The sequence below is a fragment of the Triplophysa rosa genome, linkage group LG18 (genome assembly GCF_024868665.1).
Source record: "Triplophysa rosa linkage group LG18, Trosa_1v2, whole genome shotgun sequence".
NCBI lineage: Eukaryota > Metazoa > Chordata > Actinopteri > Cypriniformes > Nemacheilidae > Triplophysa > Triplophysa rosa.
In genome coordinates, this window is record NC_079907.1 from 7,900,741 (window position 1) to 7,927,159 (window position 26,419).

The following is a 26,419-nucleotide window of genomic DNA, read 5'->3' on the forward strand; positions in this document are numbered from 1 at the left end:
ACGCACACACACACACACACACACACACACACACACACACACACACACACACGCACACACACACACACACACACACAAAACAGACAGATTACAATTTATGATTTAAATTATATAAATCGCAAGCTACAGAACACGAAACAAAGACAAAAAACACTGTGCCACAAGTACCACTTAGTGTTCAACCAACTATTGACTTTGTAATAGGTGATGCCAACACGAACATCAAGAACAACATGATGGCCTATGCCACGAATTTCCCAACTGCAAATACACAACGTTGCCACAACGTTTCGCACTTGAACACAACATTCACTTAAAACTCCAAACCACGCCATGGAGATCCTGTAACTGACACTAGTTGGAACAACCACTTCTGACAATCCGACACAGTTATCTGTCAATGCCAAATCTTAAAATGGTCAAACGTCATCCGTAATAATCAGCCTGGCTGATATATCGGTCAACCACAGACACAACTATGTTTCCTAAAACCGCAGTATTCTATTTCACAAACCGCTGAACGCAATCTCCCACACGCTGGCCTGATTTTCTCCCCCTGTATAAGATCTGGTCCCCACCCAGAAGCGAATCCACGCTACCTTTCTCCTTCACCATGACCATTGGTTCCTCACTGCTCTGCTGGTGCTCTGAAGAAGAGGATCAGGGAGAGCGACGCTTCCTCCTGCCTGCCTTCCCTGCTTTATTCCCCCGCTGGATCCAAACGTAAGGAGGATACGGTGAGAGAGAGAGCGAGGCAACAGAAAAGCGAGACGAGAGCAGAAGAACAGGCAGACACGCTCTCAAACTAGGCAGCCGCTCAGCAACTGCTAGCTTGGTCTTCGTGTCTCAAGCAGCCCCCCCTCCTCATACACAGGCATTCTATGTGTGTGTGCGCTTGTGGACTATGCCCTCGCCGTTCTGAAATAACCAGGTTGCAGCTGCTGTGTGACAAATGCAGATTCCATAGCTCTAATCCTTCCGAGTCTTAGACGCCACCTTAAATTCTTTCAACAGAAATGGAGGGGACATGTGGCACATTTCTAATCTTTCCTGCTCTCTCCTACACGAACACCGTCTATCTGCCATTGTTCATCACATGCTCTGATTAGCTGTGTTTACTTCAGCCTCTCGCTGCGGCGTGCTGTCTCTATGCCACATTACATTGAGGAATTTGCTGGAAAATAACTCACTATCATTGATCCGACCAGGACTGGGCATTACCGATATGACAAACTCCAGACGTGGCATGTGAAACGAGACTAAGTTACTGGCCTTTGAGGGATAAGCGAGTCTCACTACGGACTATCCACACGTCATGGCTGTTGATTATAGGATTACGAGGCCGACAACTGAATTTCGGAGTTTAATGAGAGGCGTTATTAATATTCACACTGGTGCAGTGGCGTCACTGGCAACCGAGCGCTGAGAGAATGGGGCTGCTCTGACAAATTACCCAGAAGCCTTGGTGTTCTCAATTCTAAGTTAAAGTTAGGTATATACAGTTATTTTCCTTTTTATTTTATATACGACTCGGAGATAAACGTCTGGATTTGAACGTATAAGGGTTAAAATTGTTAAAGGTTCATTTTAGATAAAGGGGGATTGTGTGCGAGACCAAAAAAAAAGAGGGGAATATAAAGCCCATGACATTAAAAGACAACCGAATCTTTTTTCACCATATGAGAGAACAGATTAAAAACTAAGCCAAACCTATGAGAATACATAGAACATTGGCATTAATCTTCTGCAATGTTTCTGTAAATGCCCAGAGCTTTCTGACAGAAGTATGTAAAACAGACAATTTAATCTGAATCTATGTTGTGGGCAACTAGTTTCAAACATCCTAAATTATTTTATATTATATAGAAAATTGCCAGTTAATATTCTTAATGATACGGTGGTCTGAACGCGTATTACGCAGAGAATCTTGCAAATGGGTTGTAAATGCAAATTTCTTAAACAGACAATTCTGTGATCATTTATTCAGCCTCATTGGGTCATTCGCGTCAACGGAAGTTCAAATTTCAAGTTCAAGAATCATGGAGCCTTCAGATAGTTTCAGGAAGTTATATTTTCTCTTTAAAAGCTTTATTACTTTCATATTTTATTCATTGAATGACTTTACATCTTTAAATGTGTTAAAAGTTCGTCACAATTGGTCTGTTTTGCTGCAGCTCCGTGCGTTACTAGTAACTTCCGGGAACTATTGAGAGGCTCCATGAACCACCATTGCTGTGAAAAAACTGTTCCATTGGAGTCAACGGAGTTGACGCAACTCTCTCTCTCTCAATGGCTCGGAGTTGAATAGCAGTCAACAGCAGTAGAATAACAGTATAGACGGTTTCAGCGGCAACAACATAAACAAAAGTTAAGTGATACAAACTTAACTTTTGATAGATCTCCGCAAAGAATCAATAACTGTTGAGTAGTTTTAATTTAATATAATTCATATAAATTATAGATATTATAAAATAAATTGTTATACAGTATGATAACCAAACACAGACCGGAAGTTAACTTTAGGCCAGGCGTGTGCGCCCAATGAAACCGTCTATAGAAGCATCAGGGTTTCTATGACTTTCATACACCAGACTTCAACTGCTTTTAAATGATTAATTGGTTAGTTGTGTTTATTTCCTAGCTGTACCGGTTCCATGCCATGAGCACAAACATGAAAAATTATATACATATCTTTGCAGATGAAGAATTTCCCCTCTCGAGTCATCCATCTTTAACTATTCAAATCATACAACATACATTTCCATCTAGAGCCACACAATACCTAGAAAACCCACGTTATTAGAATGGCCCATACAATGGATCATCTGGAAATCATTTAGTACTAATAACTGTGCAATCATCTGATACCCATCTGAACAAGAGCGAAGTCACATACATTCAACAAACATCTACACAACCACATGCGTCACATAACGTGTATACAGTACACACAAGCAAAACATACAAAAGCACATGCTTCCTTTACAAGCAAAAAAAAAAATGATATGGAAAGAAATGTGGACAATGTATGGCCAGCGATATCCAATATCATCTTCAAAACTGAATATGATTTAGAAACCACACCTGGATGTAATGAACTGAAACCCATTAAAAAGCCACAGTATAAGAATGTCTTAATGCTTTCTCATTACAAAACATTTAAAATGTCAGTGAAGGCCAGACTGTATTACGAGAGGTACAGTAAAGACAAATAACTGTAAAAAAAGTGTGTGCGCCAGACTTATTGAAATATTTGTCAGGGAATGTGTCCACAGATTTAGACATAATCCTGCCAGCAGGACAGTGCCATGATCCAGCTCAGTCTTTCTTTAGATTAGTCCTCCATCCCACTGATTTATAAAACAAACATGCCAGCATCTGTTTATCTCAATTACAATGATTATGGAGGGCTGATATTCTCTTTAAAGTTATAAACTCTATCAGAAAAGCACACATCAAATACATCGCCGCTGTCCTTCTGAAACCTTCATATTTCGTGATTTTTTTGTTGTTGCCATAAATCATTATTATAAGTCACCCTTTATGTTTGTTTTGCAAATATCTAACCAATAAAGAGTATTAAAAAGTGCTTGACAACACCGTATTTAATCATTTAAAAATTACAGTGTTTTTTCCATTTCCTAAAAAACAGCGAATTTGGACATGCAACGTTTCGGAAGGACAACGACGATATCCTAAATAAAATATGATTGGTCCTGTCCTCTTCAAAAGCACTAAACAAAGTACAATCTCAGTAAAAAAATCCTTAACAAAAACGAAAATTTCCTGTAAGCTGGAGAAACAGAAATATATCGCAAAATAACATTTTTGTCCTGTAAAATTACAAATTACCCCTTTTTCTTGTAAATTTGCGGTCTTTTTCTGTAATTGTACGTTTTTTGACTGTTTTTCAAAAATACATAGAAATCTGTTAAAAACAATCTATTGCACATCAACAGGAAATCACACTATTCTCTTCTCACTATCCTCTCTTACCAGGTCCCATATCAGGAGGGGCCATTTTCTCCAGGATGAGATATTCAATAGGGTTGAGAAAGGGCAGCTGCTCCATCATGGACTGTTTGGGAATGAGGTAGAGCACCTGAGCTACGTTTCCGTCTTCGATAATGGACATTCTGCGAATCGAGTTTTTCCGTTTCACCATGTCCAGCACCACCTGGTCGTCGCTGCGGCCAGAGCCGCACAGTTTGCCGAAGCTGTTCAGATTGGGTAAATTGGGCATTGCTAGACCCTCGGCCTGCTGATACAAGATGGACTCACAATAGCGAGTCGTATGACAGCGGAACCCCGGGTCTGAGATTAAACGACCGGATCACCGGGGTTTATGTGTGTGTTGTTGGTAAAGCAGCTCTGAGGAGATGCTGAGAGCTCCTTCCCGGTTCCTTAAACAGATTACGGCTGATGTATTTTTAGTGATTATCTTCACAGGAGGGGAAAAAGAGCACCTGCACGGGCCAGTTGGAGTCAAGACCGTATGACTGGGTATACCAAAGATGCAATCATGCGCAATATCGAAAACAAACGCATCACAGGTTAATCCTCTGTGATTGGGTACATCCAATAGAAGATTACAAAGTTTTACATTGATTGTAAAAAAATTCAATAATATGACCACGATACAATCATGTTTAAATCAAATCATGCGCATGGGCTTTGATTGAATGTTTTATGTTATACAAAGGAATGGAATCTGATATATCTAAGGCTTATTCGGGATATACAAGGAAATCAAATCAACTGACCATAACGCATTGGCTCGATTAAATCAACAATTCTGATTAAAATAAAGATCCTGTCAAACAGAACATGCTTCTATCTGAGCTTGTAAACCGAGGTCAAATGAGCATCCACATTTAACCTGGCACATCACCAAGCTTCTAGAAGGCACCTTGTCCGTTGTATACTTAAAGAATGATAAACCCTGAGTATTTACCTTGCTTAGAGACAAAGTTAAGTGTTTACCTGGAGTGACATTAATTTTACTCATATACGACGTACACTATCATGTGCATTAGTTTTCATCGAGTTATTGCCAGAGATAAGATATATCAAAATGTCAATTTTTCATTTCGTTTTTTACAGTGGTCATTTATATAAACAATCAGTTTAGAGGACGTGTGCAATATGTGCTTGTTCGATATGCTGCAGTTAAAGTTAATGACTCCATTAACTCTTGTAACACACACACAGTCACATTCTCAGTACCTTTCTCATACTTTCATATTGATTCCTGGCTTGAGTGAACTAAGACGATGACACTGTTGTCAATGGAGTATCGCAGAGATGACGTATTTTTGTAGGCCAAAACAGAAGTTAGCGGCGCACTGGTATGATGACCCCAGATGTATAACGTCCCCAGGAAAAGAATGTAGTCACTTTTAGCAACAACCGTTGTTAAAACTTGAAGAGGTTTTGTTAACCACAGGTCTTATTTTAGACATTTAACCAAAAGCCCATTCAAAAAACCCATTGACTTTGGGGCGATGGAACCGGAAGTGCTCAAATGCTCAAGCGCTTCCGGGTTTTGCATTCAAAAATATGTCACCTTTGCGATACTCTATTACTGACCAATGCCACGCCCGCAGGAAGTACAAAAGGGTTCCAATGTTTTTATACCATTTCAAAGGCTTCAATAGCTAACCCCATAAATTGGATTATAAATCATATTTGTCTAAGGTTACTATAGCAACAATACACTTTTGGGTGTCGTAAGGATGGGCCAACATGAAAACTGCCTGCAGAAGTGGTTTTAAACATGCACCCCCTCAAAGGTACTACATTCATCCATTGGGTTGACGTCACAGTGGTGATATAAATTAGCATTCTGGATAAAAAAATAACATCACTCAGACTATACACTGCGTTCCAAATTATTATGCAAATTGGATTTAAGTGTCGTAAACATTTAATTTTATATTGTTCAATTAAACTTATGGATGGTATTGTGTCTCAGTGCTCTTTGGATCACTGAAATCAATCTCAGACACCTGTGATAAGTAGTTTGCCAGGTGAGCCCAATTAAAGGAAAACTACTTAAGAAGGACGTTCCACATTATTAAGCAGGCCACAGGTTTCAAGCAATATGGGAAAGAAAAAGGATCTGTCTGCTGCCGAAAAGCGTCAAATAGTGCAATGTCTTGGACAAGGTATGAAAACATTAGATATTTCACGAAAACTTAAGCGAGATCATCGTACTGTGAAGAGATTTGTGGCTGATTCAGAGCACAGAAGGGTTCGTGCAGATAAAGGCAGAATGAGGAAGGTTTCTTCCAGACAAATTCATCGGATTAAGAGAGCAGCTGCAAAAATGCCATTGCAAAGCAGCAAACAGGTATTTGAAGCTGCTGGTGCCTCGGGAGTCCCGAAAACCTCAAGGTGTAGGATCCTCCAGATGCTTGCAGTTGTGCATAAACCTACTATTCGGCCACCCCTAACCAATGCTCACAAGCAGAAACGGTTGCAGTGGGCCCACACATACATGAAGACTAATTTTCAAACAGTCTTGTTTACTGATGAGTGCCGTGCAACCCTGGATGGTCCAGATGGATGGAGTAGTGGATGGTTGGTGGATGGCCACCATGTCCCAACAAGGCTGCGACGTCAGCAAGGAGGTGGCGGAGTCATGTTTTGGGCTGGAATCATGGGGAGACAGCTGGTGGGCCCCTTTAGGGTCCCTGAAGGTGTGAAAATGAACTCTGCAAGGTATGTAGAGTTTCTGACTGAGCACTTTCTTCCATGGTACAAAAAGAAGAACCATGCCTTCCGTAGCAAAATCATCTTCATGCATGACAATGCACCATCTCATGCTGCAAAGAATACCTCTGTGTCATTGGCTGCTATGGGCATAAAAGGAGAGAAACTCATGGTGTGGCCACCATCCTCCCCTGACCTCAACCCTATTGAGAACCTTTGGAGCATCCTCAAGCGAAAGATCTATGATGGTGGGAGGCAGTTAGCATCAAAACAGCAGCTCTGGGAGGCTATTCTGACATCCTGCAAAGAAATTCAATCAGAAACTATCCAAAAACTCACAAGTTCAATGGATGCAAGAATTGTGAAGGTGATATCGAAGAAGGGGTCCTATGTTAACATGTAACTTGCCCTGTTAGGATGTTTTTGATTGAAATAGCTTTTGATTTCAGTAAATATGACCTCCTAATGCTGCAAATTCAACAAATGACCATTTTCAGTTTTTTACAACCTATGAAATGTTTTCAAACTCTGTTGTGCATAATCATTTGGAACAGTGCATTTTGAGTTTTTCATTTTTTAAATAAATACTGTTGTCAGTGGGAGGTTTGTTCAATAAAATTCCAAATGTACCCTAACTGTTGATTACTTGAAAATTATACTGACTGTCATTTGCATCGACAAATTAGGAAAACCAGAGAAAGATATCATTTGCATAATAATTTGGAACCCAGTGTAAGTCACCCCGAGTATCACAATGTGATTTTTTCCTCCAAATTCTTTTTCCGAGGTTTTTAATAAGCCTTCTGAAAGGAACAGTTCACCCAAAAAATTAAATTCTGTCTCCATTTACTCACCCTTATGTTTCAAATCTGTATACATTTCTTTGTTCTGTTAAACACAAAAGAAGATATTTAGGAAAATGTAGAAAACCAAACCGTTCTGGGGCACCATTGACTACGATAGTAGTTCCGTTTCCTACTATGGAAGTCAATGTTTCCTCAGAAATGTTCGGTTACAAACATTCTTCCAAATATCTCCTTTTGTGTTCATTGTAACAATAAAATGTATCCAGGTTTGAAAGAACTTGAGGCTGAGTAAATGATGACAGAATTTGTATTTTTGGGTGAACTATCCCTTTAAGCTTGTCCCCTTTGCCTTTGTACATTTAAAATAATGACTGTGACATTACAGACGCATACAGCTAAGTACGATTCATGTAGAGGTTATGCGGGCAAGGATACAATGTAAATTATAACGATTCTTAATGATGGAGTACCTCACAGGAGTGCCCTGCCACATAGAGCCCCGACAGAGGATTATGGGGGAGTTGCATGTACATAAATACCACTCTTCTGGGAGATGACTGTAGTGTCTGAGGGGGGATGCTATTTAAAGGTACAGTATGAAATTCATGCAGCATCACAAACATTAACTAAAAGAAAGATTTGCATATCCTGGTGAAAATAGGTTTTTAGGGAGACTTTGCATATTAGCTTAGGCTCTGTTAGTATAGTCTGGTTTTCAGGTTTTACTACATTTGTAAGGACTAAATATAGCAACCCCCCCCCCCCCACCCACATTCATTCATGCATGCATGCATTCTTTTAACACTATGGAACAGTATTAAGCTTCACACGGTCTATTAAGAAAATCGCCACTCATAGACAAAACAATTTTAAGTACACAGACAAAACTCAGTTGTGGGGTCTATATAAAGGGTCTGTATAATGCAAAAAAGACACTTTTCAGACACACAATTACTTAGAAGTATTTTTACCTCATCATATTACAAGCACACGCATACTTGAAATGCCACACATAGCACAGCAATTGCAGCTAAAGTCTTCCTGACATTTCAGTGTTGTCATTCAGCCTCAGTATCCATTACCTCTGAGTCCTCATGTTCAGATAAAGGTTAAACCAATACACAGCTTTAACACAAATCTGAGCAAGAGGTGAAGAAACTCTCAGGCTTTCCCCTGAAATCTGTTTCACGTCTTTATACCTTTACCTAGAAACACCACTTTTCTTAAAAATAAACAGATAAATAAATAAAATACCCCTCTCTAACACTTTTTAACTATTATTAATATAATGTATAAACATTATTATTATTACACTTATACGTATAATTTAATAATCAAAATAATCATTTACATTAGAAAAAGCCAAGCAACCTAAAATAAACTTATTTATGCATTCAGGCTGTTTACATTTACACTAAAGTTACAAAATGGATATTACAGAAAATAACTATTAATCATACCCCCAGAAGTCAGTAGACAACAGACAGAAAAGTGCAAGAAGAGAGAGCGAAATGGGATCAGAACATGAGGCAATATTCACACCTGCAACCCTATGAGCACAATTGCTTAACATGCTTCAAATGTTTGCCTTCTTTTGTTTAAAGGAAAAAAGAAAGTTTTGTACAGGTTTGAAACTACACGAGGGTAAGAACATTATGAAAGAATTGTAATTTAATTTAATTTCAACTCTTTAAATTTTAAATACATCTCTTGAGGTTCTCCACTAGTACTGCATCACGCTGCATGTACAAAAGACGTTCAATCCTTATGTAATGCAAAATATTTTTTCTATGTCGACCCTATGGATATAGATGCAGACTATGACAATGATCTAGCCAAAGTGAATCGCTTAATAGATGAATACACACAATGCATCAAAATAAAGAACAGTGGTGTTATATAACATTCACAATTGTATCGTGTCAGTCTGAATATTTAGTATTTCTTTGCTGGGTTTATAAATACAAATACAGTCACTAAACATTGCTTTCCTTTATGTAACGTTACACAAAGATTCTAAATGTTTTATTTATAATAATCATTTCTACAGTATTTGATTCAACAAAAAAAAAGACATTTTTCCTTTTTTAAAGTGACAGTTCACCCCAAAATAAAAATTTTGTCATCATTTACTCACCCTCGAGTTGTTCTAAATCTGTATACACTTATGTGTTCTGATAAACACAAAGACATTTGGAAAAATGCTTGTAACCAAACAGTTCTTGGCCACCATCAACTAACTTAAAAGTACCCCAGAACTGTTTGCGTTCCTACATTCTTCAAAATATCTTCTTTTGTGTTCAACAGAACAATTTACAACGCAAATTTTCCTAATATGGTAGTCAATGGTGGCCAAGAACAGCTTGGTTACAAGCATTCTTCCAAATATCTTTCTCTGTGTTCATCAGAACAAAGAAATTTATGCAGATTTGGAACAACTTGTGGGTGAGGGAATGAAGACAGACTTTAAGCCTATAAAAAAGGAAAGCATGACTTAAAACATCAGATTACATTTTAATGAATGTGCAAAAAAGTCTTAATGATTAAGATACCCTGTGATAACACAGCAGCACATAGGCCTACATGTTCTTTTGTCCTAAATTAAACAGTTTGAATTGTGTTGTGTTGCTCCCTCTAGCGACAATCTTTATAAATGCAACAACATAACTTGTTATACACGAAGCTGTGGGCCAAAATCACAGCAAATCTAATTCAATCACACACAGTCCACTGCATACCATAGAAAATTACCAGCTAAAAATACACTTCAGTTTCAGTGTGAAATATAAGCATGTACATTATAAATATGATATGCACATGTTATTAACAGGTGGAAAACTGAATTTTAATAACGCATTATGTGTTAACTGCAGCCAGTGTGGATGTATGGTTTCAATAAATAAAGCATTTAGGTGGCAATAATATCACAGTTTGATTCAATTCCAATACCAAGAGGTTCCAATTCATGTGGTCAAAGAAGAAAAGCATATAAATATCACTACAACTAAAACTCTAAAAGCTGAGTTGAGTCATAAGGCTTGGAGTCTTTTATCACCGGCTGTACCCTATTTCAGCAAATTTGAAGGAATATCACTTCATAAAAATGATGTTGTCTAATAAATGAATGAGTGCAGCATTTTATGACATGGCATTTTCTCACACTGAGAGGATTTAATGACTGCATCCCTGCTTTGGTTCTCACACACACACAGCACACCAAGAAACAGATGCATTCTCTACAGCAGCAATGAAGGTGAAATTTAATATTCAATAATCGGCTGTCAAGATACTGAACCTGGATACAATGGGTCATTATAAATTGCCCTGCCACATCTGCTCTTGATTTTAAAAAGAAAAGAAAGGAACGAAAAGAGCTTCTCATCTCTGTACAAAAATGGTTACACTTCTACAAACCTCCAGCCTTAAGTTTGAAACAACTGTTCTGTCAATACTCACTTACTTTGGAGCTGAGGAAATGTTGGGATGTTGGGAAAATTCTTTCTTAATGTCGTAATCTTTTCCAGTTAAGGGGAGTTTTTTTCTTTTGCTTTCTGTATTTTAGGTGAGGCTGGTTCGAGTTATATCCCTGGCATTTACAGTCTACCGTGCACTCACACAGAGGCTGCTCGGAAATGGTGTGGGGTTGTTTATTTGTTCAGATAACTCTAAGACCTTCAGCCAACATCAGAATCAAAACTGTAACCCTTCACAGACCCACCGGAGCAAATAGCACAGATGTCTCGAGGGAGAACAAGGTGCAAGCAAGCAAGACAAAACTCACCAGGTGCAATGCGACAAGCTTTGAGATACAAGCAGTTTTTCCATACTGAATGTGAAAATCTTGTGCCACATAAATTGGTCACAGCCAATCAGATATTCGGGGCCAATGAGATGTGGGCGGGGCTACCACAACACAGGAGAAAAAAAACAGGATTTGTATCTTACATAGCTTGTCTTTTTTGTTTCATACATTGTGTCATACTCTGTTTATGTCGAACGCATGAATAGATCGAATATACAGCTGCAGAAAAAATTGAGAGACCACTCTCCCACTCATTTTTTCAGTTTTACTGAATTTACTACTTAGGTACGTGTTTAAAGGTCCAGTGCATAATTTTTGTGGAGGAACAATTGACATTAAATGCAATATAATATATATATATCTTCAGAGGTGTATAAAGACTTTACATAATGAAGCGTTATGTTTTTATTACCTTAGAATGAGCTATTTCTATCTACATACAACGCGGGTCCCCTTACATGGAATTCGCCTATCACTACTTGTATATACACTCACCTAAAGGATTATTAGGAACACCTGTTCAATTTCTCATTAATGCAATTATCTAATCAACCAATCACATGGCAGTTGCTTCAATGCATTTAGGGGTGTGGTCCTGGTCAAGACAATCTCCTGAACTCCAAACTGAATGTCAGAATGGGAAAGAAAGGTGATTTAAGCAATTTTGAGCGTGGCATGGTTGTTGGTGCCAGACGGGCCGGTCTGAGTATTTCACAATCTGCTCAGTTACTGGGATTTTCACGCACAACCATTTCTAGGGTTTACAAAGAATGGTGTGAAAAGGGAAAAACATCCAGTATGCGGCAGTCCTGTGGGCGAAAATGCCTTGTTGATGCTAGAGGTCAGAGGAGAATGGGCCGACTGATTCAAGCTGATAGAAGAGCAACTTTGACTGAAATAACCACTCGTTACAACCGAGGTATGCAGCAAAGCATTTGTGAAGCCACAACACGCACAACCTTGAGGCAGATGGGCTACAACAGCAGAAGACCCCACCGGGTACCACTCATCTCCACTACAAATAGGAAAAAGAGGCTACAATTTGCACGAGCTCACCAAAATTGGACAGTTGAAGACTGGAAAAATGTTGCCTGGTCTGATGAGTCTCGATTTCTGTTGAGACATTCAAATGGTAGAGTCAGAATTTGGCGTAAACAGAATGAGAACATGGATCCATCATGCCTTGTTACCACTGTGCAGGCTGGTGGTGGTGGTGTAATGGTGTGGGGGATGTTTTCTTGGCACACTTTAGGCCCCTTAGTGCCAATTGGGCATCGTTTAAATGCCACGGCCTACCTGAGCATTGTTTCTGACCATGTCCATCCCTTTATGACCACCATGTACCCATCCTCTAATGGCTACTTCCAGCAGGATAATGCACCATGTCACAAAGCTCGAATCATTTCAAATTGGTTTCTTGAACATGACAATGAGTTCACTGTACTAGAATGGCCCCCACAGTCACCAGATCTCAACCCGATAGAACATCTTTGGGATGTGGTGGAACGGGAGCTTCGTGCCCTGGATGTGCATCCCACAAATCTCCATCAACTGCAAGATGCTATCCTATCAATATGGGCCAACATTTCTAAAGAATGCTTTCAGCACCTTGTTGAATCAATGCCACGTAGAATTAAGGCAGTTCTGAAGGCGAAAGGGGGTCAAACACCGTATTAGTATGGTGTTCCTAATAATCCTTTAGGTGAGTGTATACAGTATATCAGTATTTACAGTATTTATAATTTGAAAGCTCCAGTCTCCATTCACTGAATAAGCACTAAAGTATATTGATTATGAATGACAAGAGTGTTTATAAACATAGGCAGAATTTGGTTAGAAAAAAACTTTTTACAAACTTTAATATTAAATGTAATTTTAATAATATGTATTTAATTTTATATTAACGGAATACTTCACCCAAAAATGAAAATGTCATTTCAAACTTTTATGACTATATTTCTTCCGCAGAACACAAAAGAAGATACAGTATTTTGAAGAAAGTTCCGTCACCCATTCACTTCTATTGTACAAAACCAATGCAACACAATGGGTTCCGGTTAACAACATTATTCAAAATATTTTCTTTTGTGTTCTGCGGATAAGTTATGATAAAATATCCAGTAATTAAATAAAATATAATAGTAAATTGACATTTAATATTAACAGTGTTAATTGTCATTCATATTTTGATATAGTTATATCATAAGACTAACCCAAATGAAAGAAGAGTATTCTGAGTAATATTCATGACTTCTCTCACTGACGGAATTCTAACTTGCAGTCAGAACGCCCAGAGTCTCATCATTTTCGATGTATTCAGGCTAGACGGGGGAGCTTTAACATAACGAATTCAGACACAGCTAGCAAACAAAAAAAAACTCAGCAAATGCTCCAAATCTCCAAAATTGGGCATCGGATGATCCCTTAGCATCAGTTGGGATATAAAAAGCCCTATGGGTTTACAAAATGTTGGGTAAACGGGAGACTGATATAAGCCCTGGAAACAAAACCGATGATTGATTTGAGTTCTGTCCGATCCTATTAGAACGTCATGTGTGAGTCACCGTCTGCAGAGCTGTTATTAATGAAACTGTGCCCGGCTAAGATATAATTCATGTAATAGCTGCTGCTCTCACTGCAGGTGGTCTGGGATGCAGCAATAAGCACTCGGACTGCCATGACATTGCATGGATGACCCACAAACCCACTTTGGGCAGAAAAAAACATGGAATATTGCTTACATAATGTTGCTACAGATTACAAGATCCTGACAGCCTAATCAGAGGTTGTTTTCAGTTTACAAAACTGGATAGGCTACTGGACAAACTCCATACATGCATAAATGTTCCCGAATGGACCAATCAGAAACTACTGTACAGAATTAATAACGTAATGTACTGACAGGACTATACACGAAGAGACTGGAGAGCAAGAGAAATCAAATGCACTTTTTCGGTGATCAAGCCTGTGCTCCTTTGTAACTCATAATGCTTGGTTTTAAAAGGGATATCTTGGTTTACTTTTAGCCACATCTTCTACAATAACACAGGAAATAATTGGGACAAAAGCCGGCTGACAGCCAGTTATATCAGCGGCCGTTTTCCCCACGGGCCTGCAACTGGACTTCTGTTCGCAAAGAGAGATAAGTTAGCAAGGCTGACAGGCTTTGATATAAACCAGACCTCAGGAGAACATGGCCTGATACGTTTCAGCAAATAACACTGAGATAAAGTTTAAAATGAAGCCGAGCATTTATTCTGCAGGCTCTTGAGTGGCTCTGGAGCTGAGCGCAGATGAAACGTTAGTCCGGATGGCAATTTTTTAGCACAGAATCAGCAGCCTGGGGGGAATAAGGAGCACAGGGGTGTGTGGTCAGCTGGAATCAGAGTGATGGGCTCCATCTGGTGCTCACACACCTGCGAGGGATAAATATACAGTATATACTCTATATATCTAAGTATATAGGGCTATATATCAGCATATAGAATGTGTACTGTAGGTTTCAACAATCTGAGACATAATTATTTAATGGTAAATTAGTATATAATAAGCAGAAGACATTGAGTGGTAAACTATAGAAAAATGATAATGATTTTTTTTGCATTTGGTTCCGTTTCTGTCAGTCTCTCGACGTTGTGTCGAGCCGACAGATGGGGTTCGTCCCTGAGAACCAATCGCTTCCGACTTCTTAGAAAAGGCCAATGAAATTGGCGAATGAAATTTGCATGCTGGATTCTGCCCCCGGATATCTGGGTATAAAAGGGAGACGGCGTGCCTCATTCATTCACCTTTTGTTCTTCGGAGCCTTCGCTCATGATCAACAGACTTCGCTACAAATAGCAACTACAAGACTGCCGGTTCAACGACATGGTGCAGCGGACTGTCCCTTCCTGCGGCGACTTCCCCTGGGCGTCTCGGTGGTTCCACATATTAGTACAGAGTCCTCCCTTTGGGTCTGTCCCCACTAGTCTTCACGAAGATCGTGGAAACCGCCCTCACTCCCCTCAGGGAGACAGGTGTGCGGGTACTAAACTATCTCGACGACTGGCTCATTTGACACACTCGCGAGATCTGTTATGTACACACAGGGACCTAGTGCTTCGGCACCTAGATCGATTGGGACCACAGGTCAACCGAAAAAGAGCAAGCTCTCCTCTGTGCAGAGCATCCTTTTTTTTGGTATGGAACTCAACTCTGTCTCCATTACAGCGCGACTGACTCAGAAAGCGCTCAGTCAGTGTTGAACTGCCTGGAATATTTCAAGCAGCCAGTGGTCCCCCTGAAATTCAGAGGCTCCTGGGCACATGGCATCCTCGGCGGTGGTGATACCCCTCGGGTCGAGTTCCCTGGAGAGCGTGGCACATGGGCAGCAGGCGGATGGTGATTACGCCTCTCTGCCGACGCGTGGTGATGACAGACGCCTCCCTGCAGGGTTGGGGTGCCGTGTGCAACGGGCAAGCAGTGTCGGGGTGATGGACGGGCCCCCGCCTGCGCAGGCATATCAACTGCCTAGAGTTGTTGGATGTGCTACTTGCACTGAAGGGGCTACAACCTCTCGTGCAGGCCAAGCACGTGCTGGTCCGGCGGACAGCACAACTGCCATAGCGTATATCAACCGCCAGGGTGGCGTTCGCTCACAGCAGCTAACACGACTCGCCCGACGCCTCCTCCTGTGGAGTCCACAGTTGAGCAGATCCCTGCGAGCCACACATATCCCAGGCGACCTGAACCAGACAGACGATGCGCTCTCTCGTCAGTTGACGCCTCGCGGAGAGTGGCGACTCCACCCCCGCGCAGTCCAGCTCATTGGGTACAGTTTGGGCGGGCTCAGGTAGACCTGTTCGCCTCCCTGGACACCACCCATTGCCCGATAGGGTACTCCCGTCCGAGGCCCCCCTCGGCACGGATGCTCTAGCGCACAGCTGGCCGTGGGACAAGCGGAAGTACGCCTTCCCCCCAGTGAGCCTCATTGCACAGACTCTGTGCAAGGTCAGGGAAGAGGAGCATCAAGTGTACTAGTTGTGCCATACTGGCCCAACCGGACTTGGTTCTCGGAGCTAATGCTCTTGACTACAGCTCCCCCCGGCCAATTCCCCTGACGAAGGACCTGCTTTCCCAGGGGAAGGGCACGTTATGGCATCCCAGGCCAGACCTCTGGAACCTCCATGTCTGGCCACTGGACAAGATGAGGAGATCCTGAGTGGCCTACCCCCTGCGGCGGTTAAGACCATCACTCAGGCTAGGGCCCTGGCCACTAGGCGGCTATACGCCTGTAAGTGGTGCCTCTTCTCATCCTGGTGCTCTTCTCGAAGAGAAGACCCGCAAAGATGCTCGATTGGGAACGTGCTGTCCTTCCAGAGACTCGAGAGTAATCTCTCCCCTTCCACACTGAACGTGTATGTAGCCGCTATTGCCGCTCATCACGACCCAGTTGCTGGTAAGTCTCTAGGACAGCACAACCTGATCAATTGGTTCCCAGGGGTGCGGGAAGGCACTGCCTCACCCGCGCTCCGTACCCTCTTGCGACCTTGATGCGGACCTGGAGCCCCTCGGAGATGCCGCTCTTTCTCACCTCATGATGAAGACGGCTCTCCGGATGGTGCTCAAGAGGGTAGCGGACCTAAAAGCATTCTCCGTGTCCACAGATTGCCTAGACCTCGGGCCCGGTGATTCTCACGCTATCCTGAGACCCCGGTTCGGCTACGTGCCCAGAGTTCCCACCACTCCCCCTACACCAGGTGGTGAACTTACAGGCGCTCCCCACCGGGGAGGAAGACCCAACCCCATTCGTGTTGTGTCCAGTAGGCGCATTGCGCCTCTGCTTGGACCGCACGCAGAGCCACAGGAGCTCTGAGCAGCTCTTTGTCTGTTTTGGAGATCAGCAGGGAGGGCTGTCTCAAACAGAGATTGGCGCACTGGATCATGGACGCCGTCACTATGGCGTACCTGTCCTAAGATCGCCTGCGTCCACTGGGTGAGAGCTATCTCCACACAGAGTACAGCCTCCTCGTGGGCACTGGCTCGAGGCGCCTCTCTGGCAGACATCTGCAGAGCTGCGGGTTGGGCTACACCCATCACCTTCGCGAGGTCCTACAGCCTCCGTGTAAAACCGGTATCAGCTCGAGTCTTGCAGGCATCAGGCAAGACTGGAGGCCGGTAGGGTGTACGCCTATGACAGTACCTTACCCCCTTTCTCCTAAGGGGGTCAGCGTACTAAACTAGCCTCCCTTCTTCCCCCACTGGGTGAAGAACAGGCACTCCATCCATCACTAAGCAAGCACCTCCTGGGGGCGGGCTGGGCAGAGCAGCCCTGCCTCTTAGGCCGGGTACCAACTGAGTTATCCACAACATAGCTCTAACCGGACCTAACCCCCAGCAGGGCGGTTCCGTCTGATGTATCCTCATGATTGGTTCCCACCTTGGTAACCCATGACCTTCCCTAGGTGGACCTCCACCTCGCGGTTAACTCCTTCAGTCCGCACATTCTTCCCATGAGTTCTCCCCCATCGGTGAGACCATGTTGGTATCTCCACTAAACTCCTCCCTCCGGTAGGAAGTGGTCTCTGTAGCGCATCCCCCGCTTGAGGAAGTAGCGCTTACCCAGTGGCCTTACGGTACCAGGAGGCTTCTAGCTGTTAGAGAAACAAGGCCACCGCCTGTGAGGCCGAAGGCAGGGGCCTTCCCACCTTTCAAGTAAAGCTCTGGGACCCCCTACCTACCCACTGGTAGATTACAATTTCGCGGTAGCGCTCACGGCTGACACGCCCAGGCCAGTCACCGTCGCTTCGCTAGAGATTGTGACAGGGCACAGTGTTGTGGCGTTTTCCATAGGAACCCCATCTGTCGGCTCGACACAACGTTGAGAGACCGACAGAAAGGGAATGTCTTGGTTACGGATGTAACCTCAGTTCCATGATGGAGGGAACGAGAAGTTGTGTCCTTCTTGCCACAACACGTGCTGCCCACTGCAGCAGTCGTGAGAGGTCTCAGGCTCCTCAGAACTAAGGTGAATGAATGAAGCACGCCGTCTCCCTTTTATTCCCGGATATCCGGGGGCGGAGTCTGGCATGCAAATTTCATTCGCCAATTTCATTGGCCTTTTCTAAGAAGTCGGAAGCGATTGGTTCTCAGGGACGAACCCCATCTGTCGGCTCGACACAACGCCTTGTTCCCTCCATCAGGGAACTGAGGTTACATCCGTAACCAAGACGTTTTCTTTTGTTTAATGACACACATTCTTTAAGTGTACACAAAACCTGATGATCCTATGATTTCATAATGTTCAAAAGAACGTTCACTTCATAGTCAATCTCACAAATGTATTAGTCACCTAAAAACTGCATTCCAACTGCATATGACCAGCATGTTTCTTCAAATAATTACATTTTCAACCTGTTTTTGGATTTGAATTAGATTTTGAATCTCTAGATTTTCAGTGTGTTCTGTGACTTTTGGTTAGGCTTTTACATTTTTAACAGTTTATGCACTCGCAAATTTTCTTAATTTTTTACTATCTTTCCATCTGTTTACATGTAGACCTCTCATGGAGGTATTTATAGGGCTTGAAGTGTTTGTTCAGTACAGTACACTGCAAATGAGGCCTAGTTCAAGCTGAGGTTATCATACGAGAAAAGGCTATAGTGTGGAAAACATCTAAAACAAAACCCACTACACAGAGATGGAAAAATTTCTAACTTTCATTTCCCTGGCTACTTCCCAGCTCCTGCCATTGTTTCAGTAGGAGCCGATCCACAGATGTGACTTCATACAGGATCTCTAAAGAAAGTCTGAACAATACGCAATGCCGAATCGTAATCTCACCGATCCAGAGGGACAGTGGGAGCAAGAATAGATGCAGAGTGCCAAATCTGCATGAGTCATGCATGAATCCAAAGAGTCTAAGAAGATGACTAGTGTAACGAGGAAGGCGGGACGAGAGCCGTGAGGGAATGATGGTTTTAATGGAAACAGCTATTGGTTCATAATGGTATTTTAATGGAAACCATTAGAATTATGTTCCTGCTGAAAATTGCCCTGCTGAAAAAAACCATAGAAACCATTAAGGAAGTTGTAATGGTTTTATTGGTTTTATAGCGATTTGTATTGGTTTTAATGGAAACTGTAATGGTTCTACTGGTATGTGATGGATTCTATTGGTGGGATGTTAATCCTGCTGAAAAAAACTATAGAAACCCAATAGAAACCATTACAGAAATTCTAACGGTTTACAATAAAATACCATTATGAACCATTAGCTTTTTCCATTAAAACCATTACAAAATGCCTTTTTGTAGTGTGTTTTGGGCATTATTCCAGTAGGATTTAACATCCCACCAATAGAACCCATCACATACCAGTAGAACCATTACAGTTTCCATTAAAACCAATACAAATCCCTTTAAACCCATTAAAACCATTATAATTTCTTTAATGGTTTCTATTGTTTTTCTCAGCAGGGAAATTCTACTGGAATAATGCCCAAAACACACTACAAAAAGGCATTTTGTAATGGTTTTAATGTAAAAATCTAATGGTTCATAATGGTATTTTAATGTAAACCATTAGAATTTCTGTAATGGTTTCTGTTGGGGTTCTATTGTGTTTTTTCAGCAGGGCTTTATATTTGCTTATTGTGATTTCTTCATATCTACAAAACCCACTCAGCATCCTGGGACTTTCCTCTCTCTCCTCTCAAAGCCCATAACTAAATCCTTAAAGCTACTCGTCTGGTTCATTTTGGGATGTTAGAATACATCTTTCCCTATCTCAACTTAATGTGCAGAGACAGCAGTAGGCAAGCCATGCAAATGCTGATTTAAGGAAGCGCTTTTAAAATCTCTGTTTAGGTGGGCCAGCAACGCAATACAAAACCTACAAAAGTGTGAGAGGCTTCGACTGTAGAAGAAGATGGGTAAAGGAAAACCTGTTTGGACAGTTTTGCTTTTTTTGGTGCTGCTTGTGAAGAATAAATTAAAGACTTTAACCATATAAATCATGTTTAATCTCATCTTCACAAAGTGACATCCTAGTTATAGGAATGCAGTGGGTCCGCGTGGCTGAGAGCAGTTTGTGGAACACTGAGAGGGAGAGGGGCAGCTTCCTGGTGGGATCAAGCTTAATTAAGACTGGGACAACAGATAAAGCCCTGTGGCTTTCATGAAGCTGAAACCCCAGCGATCAGCAAGCATGCTCCACTTCCCCTGGTCAGCCTAACTGTGGCAGCACCAGCAAGCCCACACAAAGCAGAGCCGATGGCTAGAGGTTAATCTCGCATCTTCTACACACTACAAATAAACTAAATATCACATCCTTATATAAACGTTTGCAGCGTCCAATAATTTAGCTTCATGAAAGAATGAGTCATACGATTTAAAAATGCAACTCTTACAATATACTTGTGACTAAGCAGGACACAAAGAAAAGCTTAGCCATGAGATAGACAGCAAGAATTAGGATGTGTCATGCTGCTGAAGTGAAATGATTGTGTTTCCGTGTCTCCGAGGAAAGCTCATGTCAAACAAAGAAGCTTCCATGGCAACAAAACTTAATGCCCTCTGGCTTGCATCCTGCTCAACCCATCACAGACAACTGTCCTATCAGAGACAGACACTTAAAGCGATGATAAGAGATGTATCTTAAAACAGCCTGGATGACCTGAATTGAGAGAGTGATAGACCGTATACAACCCATAACACACGTAAAGTCACAATGTAGCATCTCAATTATTTTATGAAATACATTAAATTGTCCGTTTTTTTCCATTACGAATGGAATATGTGGGAAAGCTCATTTTGATAGCAATAGAGCTGTCAAGAAGTCTTTCCTGTGGAATTTAAGTGAGAGTTGTTGAGAAAGAAAACAGTGGTATCAGTGCTCTGCCTAAAGCCTGAAGAAAATCAAGCCAGAGAGGTCCTACTGTCTATCTCTGGATGTTATTAGAAACGGTTTACTTTTCAAAATCTCACACTGATTCCAGATGACAGCTAAACTGAGCCTCCCTAGGGGGCGACGATAATCTAGGGTTCGGGCAATGGTGATAGAGAGGGGAATAAACTGTGGAGTGGAACCGTCATGGCCTGAAAAAAGCAAGCATTTGTTTGCTCTTGTGAATATTTCAAAGTTTGTGATGCATGTACCATATACCATAGATTTGTCTTGACCCCAGTGATTATAGGAAATGACTGGACACATGGGTTAAGGCTTCATTTCAAACGCAAAGGTTGAAATAAGCCTATAGTCAAGATCTTGTTGCAAAGGGGTTGTGCAGAGATGGTGTGAAATCTTGATCGATACACTAGACAGCATTGTGAAAAGACCTCAACAAAGTGTTTAGTGTTACATCTGAGAGGAAAGTACAAACTAGAAAGTTAAACACTTTTCTATCCAAAATGAAATCGAATTTGATGAACTTCCTGCAATGTAAGTAATGAATGTTTGGCCACTCTGTGACTAGACAGATTCTTTGTCTCCACTGTTTGCCTCATCTGAATTTACTGAAACCTGCTTCAGGGTTACGTCCCAATTTTAGTATCTAAAATATTTATAAATTACCATTATTTTCCAATAATTCTAGGCTTTTGCCTTGCAAGCAAAACAATAATGTATTCAAGCATTTTTTAAGAATCATTTCTGGGACAAGCAAGTTTTTAAACACATGTTGTGGCGCATGGCAGCGACAGCCTGATTCTTTAAATAGACTCTCTACCACAGATCAGATCCAGTGGTTGTGGTGAAGTCCGTAACTAAAGTCCAGAAAGCTTTAGAGCCGTCAAATCAAGAACAACAAGAAGAAACGTCCAGTGAGCGTCACATCTCCTTTAACACTAATCCGAGAGGAAAAGCATTCAAAAGGAACGGAATGCAAATAGTACAACAAGCATCACTGTCTTTTTTTCACCGTCCTTAGAGAAAAATAATTTAATAGGGGTACCAACTTATTCTTTAAACGATTTCCATACATTACAGCGGTTATGCATTCAGGCTCTGTGACATGAATCACAGCCCAGTGAATACTTGCCATTAGTAGCCTATATAATGTAAATTATAACACATTTTGATAGAAACAATTTTGTAATCCTTGCTTCGTAAACTTTGCCTAAAGCTCTTAAAAGCACTTAAGTAGCGCTATTAATAGCCTATGTATAATACAAGATTACTCATTATTATAGGTATCTTGTATTATACAGTAGGCTACTAATTCTTACTATTGGTTTAAGTCATGCGTGTTGTGGATTATTTATAGCCAGTTTTATGCAAAATCAATTACATTAAGACACGTGTTGATAAGAGTATCATCACGTCAAGCTCAAAGACAGCTTCATTTTTACATACAACGTTCACAGCAGAATATGCCCGTTTGAAGTAGACACTTAATCTAATCAAATGTCACTTTAATCTGCAAAGAAAATCTGGTTACCTCTTGTTGACATGTCGCGGAATGTAAGCGTGGATTTCCTTCTGAAATAACGGTGATGGTCAGAAATCAACCTTTCAATCCAACATGCTCCCGACTTTATATTAATAGAAAATATGCGAGATCTCGTCCCATGAGCAGCGGCATAACCCGGCAATTGGCACGCTTTACAGTTATTACTACAAAGAGCGAGAGAATAACGGGAGCGAGGTTTTTACAATGGGCGTGCCCTCACTGGGTAAACGCATGATGGACTGCCGTACGGTTGGGTGGCTACAGTTGCAGTAACATTTGTTCTGTTGAATCAGCCAACCCTGCGGAAAATGAGTGCGTATGATTGTGTTTTTTCTATTGCTTTATATATTATTTACACCTTTATATCGTTTATTTTCACATACCAAGTGTACCTTCGCCCGTGTAAAAAAAAACTTAACATCTGTATCAAAAGCCTAAATTAGGCCTAGAGTAAAGGCTAAGTATACTGCAAACCCATGTTAGTACAGTAATTCTTATTATGAGCCAAACTCTACATTTTCAAAATGATTGACATTTTTACATTAAGCGCAAACACAATATTAGTCATCTCATAAACTTACTAAATTACAATTAATGGGTAGATATTGCCATCTTGTGGAAGTACATATAAACATCCTTTGTAAATTTACGACTTTAAAAATGTGTGCTAAGTTTTAATTAATTTTTGATTGGAAGCTTTCTGCTCAAGTTCATACTCAACTAAACGCCCTACATACCACAAACACGCAAACATTGGTCATCCTAGCAAAAACTATTAATCCAGCTATGAACGACGTCATCATTCCGCGCCGGTAAAGCGTCAAGCATGGCTGGTGTGACAACGGCATCAAACTGTTCATTATCCAAACTCCAGTCTTTGCATGGTATATTTGCTGTTTATAAGAAACAGGGGCCCACCTCAGCAGATGTGCTAAACGCGCTGAAGAAGGCGCTTTTAAAAGGTAACGTTTTCATTTCAAGCCAAAACTGAACGATTCTGTGTTGTCCCCACTCAGGTAACGTTAAGTCAACCTGTACTATGTGCAGTAAAGTAGCTGATCGCTGTATATTTCTGTTATGAGCCCCGGATGGTGTCACGCCCCTATTGGCCATCTGATCACGAGATTAAATCGTAATTTAGTGTCAGAATGCTTAATTGTTTAACATGATTGTTTTTGCACAGAGGCTGGTGTTGCAAATCCAAACCCTCGTAAACGGAAGAAACAACCTCTCAAAATTGGCCATGGAGGTACTCTGGACAGCAATGCATCTGGTGTACTTGGTAAATGTTTTTCTTCAATGTGAAATAGTATACAAACAATAGATAGCACACCCATGGAAGGCTAGATCAAGATTTTTCAAGCTGTTACACTTTGGAAAGAATACAAACATTATTTTGTTTTTACAGTGGTCGGTATCGGTGAAGGAACAAAGATGCTTACCACAATGCTCGCAGGATCAAAAGTAAGCGTTTCCTGGGCTACACTTTATCCTTTACCATTTGTTTATTGGCATAATGTTGAACCATGTCATCTTTTTTGAAGAAATACACAGCTGTTGCAGAGTTAGGTAAAGCAACCGATACTCTTGACGTCACAGGAAATGTTGTCGACGAGAAGAATTTTGGTGAGAATTGTAATTTTTGCTGCACTTATGATACAGGAATGGAAATCTCACAGAAGTTTAAGAATTTGTGCCTGGAAAGTTTTCTTTGTTTTCCAGATCACATCACAAAAGAAACTTTGGAGGAGAAGTTGAAGGAGTATACTGGTGAAATTATGCAGGTTCCACCTCTGTGAGTCTGGCCATTGCATTGGATAAAGAACACACACTTCATACCTGTCAAAAAGCATTTCCTTTAAGACAGAAATGTTTGATATTTGCATTTTGAAGATACTCAGCGCTGAAAAAAGATGGCAAGCGCATGTCTGTCCTGCTGAAGCAAGGTCAGGAGGTCGAGGCTAAACCTGCACGTCCAGTGACGGTCTACAGCCTCTCTTTACAAGACTTCAGCCCGCCACTATTCACAATAGGTTACTCATTTATGCTATATATATTTTAGGCATGAGACTTACAGCGTACATGGTAAACGTGTCATTTGTATAAATAATCTTTTATACATTTACAGATGTTGAGTGTGGAGGTGGGTTTTATGTCAGAAGTCTGATTGATGATCTTGGAAAAGGTAAAAAATATTCTGTACCAACATTCTAAACCATCTTAAACAGGAACATCTCATTTATTTGGCATGTGTAATCTAAGTTACACCACTTTCCCTGCAGCGCTATCATCTTGTGCTCACATAAAGGAACTGACCCGGACCAAGCAGGGTCAGTTCACCTTGGAGGAACATGCATTGCGGGAGGATCGCTGGATGTTGGCAGATGTCTCTCAGGCTTTGCAGCCTTGCCCAAAGCCACCAGAGAAACAGACGAATGCAAAGAAAGCAAAACCGAAAGATAAACACTCCCCATCTAAATCTGAGGGTGATGATGAAAAGCAAAGCAGCGAATAGGCATAGTCCCTGTGTGACAAATTATTCTCACCTAGAGAGTTGTAGGAAATTACCTGGTCCACTCTGATTTGACCTTGCCTCCCTTACTACCGCGGTGCATCTTTCTGTATAGCCCTATATGGGACTTGCGAGGATAGGAAAGGTGGTGACATTGTTTCGAAATTGGTGGATTTTGTGCAGTGTATATTAGAGAAGTTCAGTGATGGGAATCAAAGCCACTGAAGTATCTAAAAGCTTTCTCATTATTGTTTCAATTTGGTTGTAGTCCCCATCCCCTTAGTGCCAAGGGAAATAAATAATTATAATTTTTCTTTAAACAGATTATGGCTAAACTGCACTGTTATTTTGGTGACAAAACACCAGTTGGCACTGTTATGTAAATATTTAATTTTATGAACTCAAATATAATGTTAGTTTTTTCTCTCTTTTTTTTTACGATATACTTAAAAACGTATAAAAAACAGCAATTTTGGTTCACTAATAAATATATCTTGCAATCTGTTTGAGTGTTTGTATTCTATGTATTTTATTGCATCTTATTTAATTGTTTAAAGTACCGTCATTGCCTGCTATATTCACAAATTTTATAGAAAAACAAAACTGCAGACCTCAAAATTACTGCAAAATATACAAAACCAGTCCTAAGGGTCCATTTTTTGAAATTGAGATTTTTACAGCATCTGAAAGCTGAATAAATAAGCTTTCTATTGATGTATGGTTTGTTATGATAGATTAGGATAAAGTTTTGATATATTTACTGCAGAAAATTTACAAAATCAGAATCAGAAGAGCTTTATTGCCAAGTGTGCTTGCACACACAAGGAATTTTCTTTGGTGTTGGAAGCTTCTAGTACAGACATTCAACACAATGACAATACAATATAATACGATTTACAGTCTAAAAGATTCTAAAATATCTTCAATGAACCATGACCTTTACTTAATACCCTAATGATTTTTGGCACAAAAGAAAAATAGACAATTTTGACCCATACAATGTATTTTGGGCTATTACTTGAAATGTTCCGGTGCAATTTAAGACTGGTTTTGTGGTCCAGGGTCACAACTAATAACAGACACTTTTTTCAAATGATTAAAAACACCATCTAACAGTATTGACACTTCTAAATTTAAAAGACAAGGTCATTTTTAAT

General features: G+C 40.9%; 2 protein-coding genes across 7 annotated transcripts in view; one reads left to right on the forward strand and one right to left on the reverse strand.

Moving 5' to 3' along the window:
• The window catches only part of ablim1b (actin binding LIM protein 1b), a 71,642-nt gene extending 48,726 nt beyond the window's left edge, over positions 1-22,916 (reverse strand). For 2 of the 6 annotated variants that reach the window (XM_057358544.1, XM_057358546.1), the window contains exon 1: positions 600-989. In XM_057358544.1, coding sequence (XP_057214527.1) covers positions 600-621 — 22 coding nt within the window. In that variant the 5' untranslated portion in view covers positions 622-989. Of the gene's footprint in view, positions 1-599; positions 990-1,190; positions 1,255-22,738 lie in introns of those variants that run through there. The other 4 variants (XM_057358550.1, XM_057358545.1, XM_057358549.1 and 1 more) reach the window with 4 other exon arrangements.
• A 646-nt stretch (positions 22,917-23,562) lies between these two features.
• On the forward strand, positions 23,563-25,760 carry LOC130569136 (pseudouridylate synthase TRUB1-like). The gene is made up of 8 exons (XM_057358552.1): positions 23,563-23,712; positions 23,934-24,032; positions 24,159-24,214; positions 24,295-24,376; positions 24,473-24,545; positions 24,644-24,783; positions 24,879-24,935; positions 25,033-25,760. The coding sequence occupies exons 1-8, from the start codon at positions 23,577-23,579 to the stop codon at positions 25,263-25,265; spliced, it is 876 nt and encodes a 291-aa protein (XP_057214535.1). The 5' UTR covers positions 23,563-23,576; the 3' UTR covers positions 25,266-25,760.
• Positions 25,761-26,419: the final 659 nt, after the last annotated feature.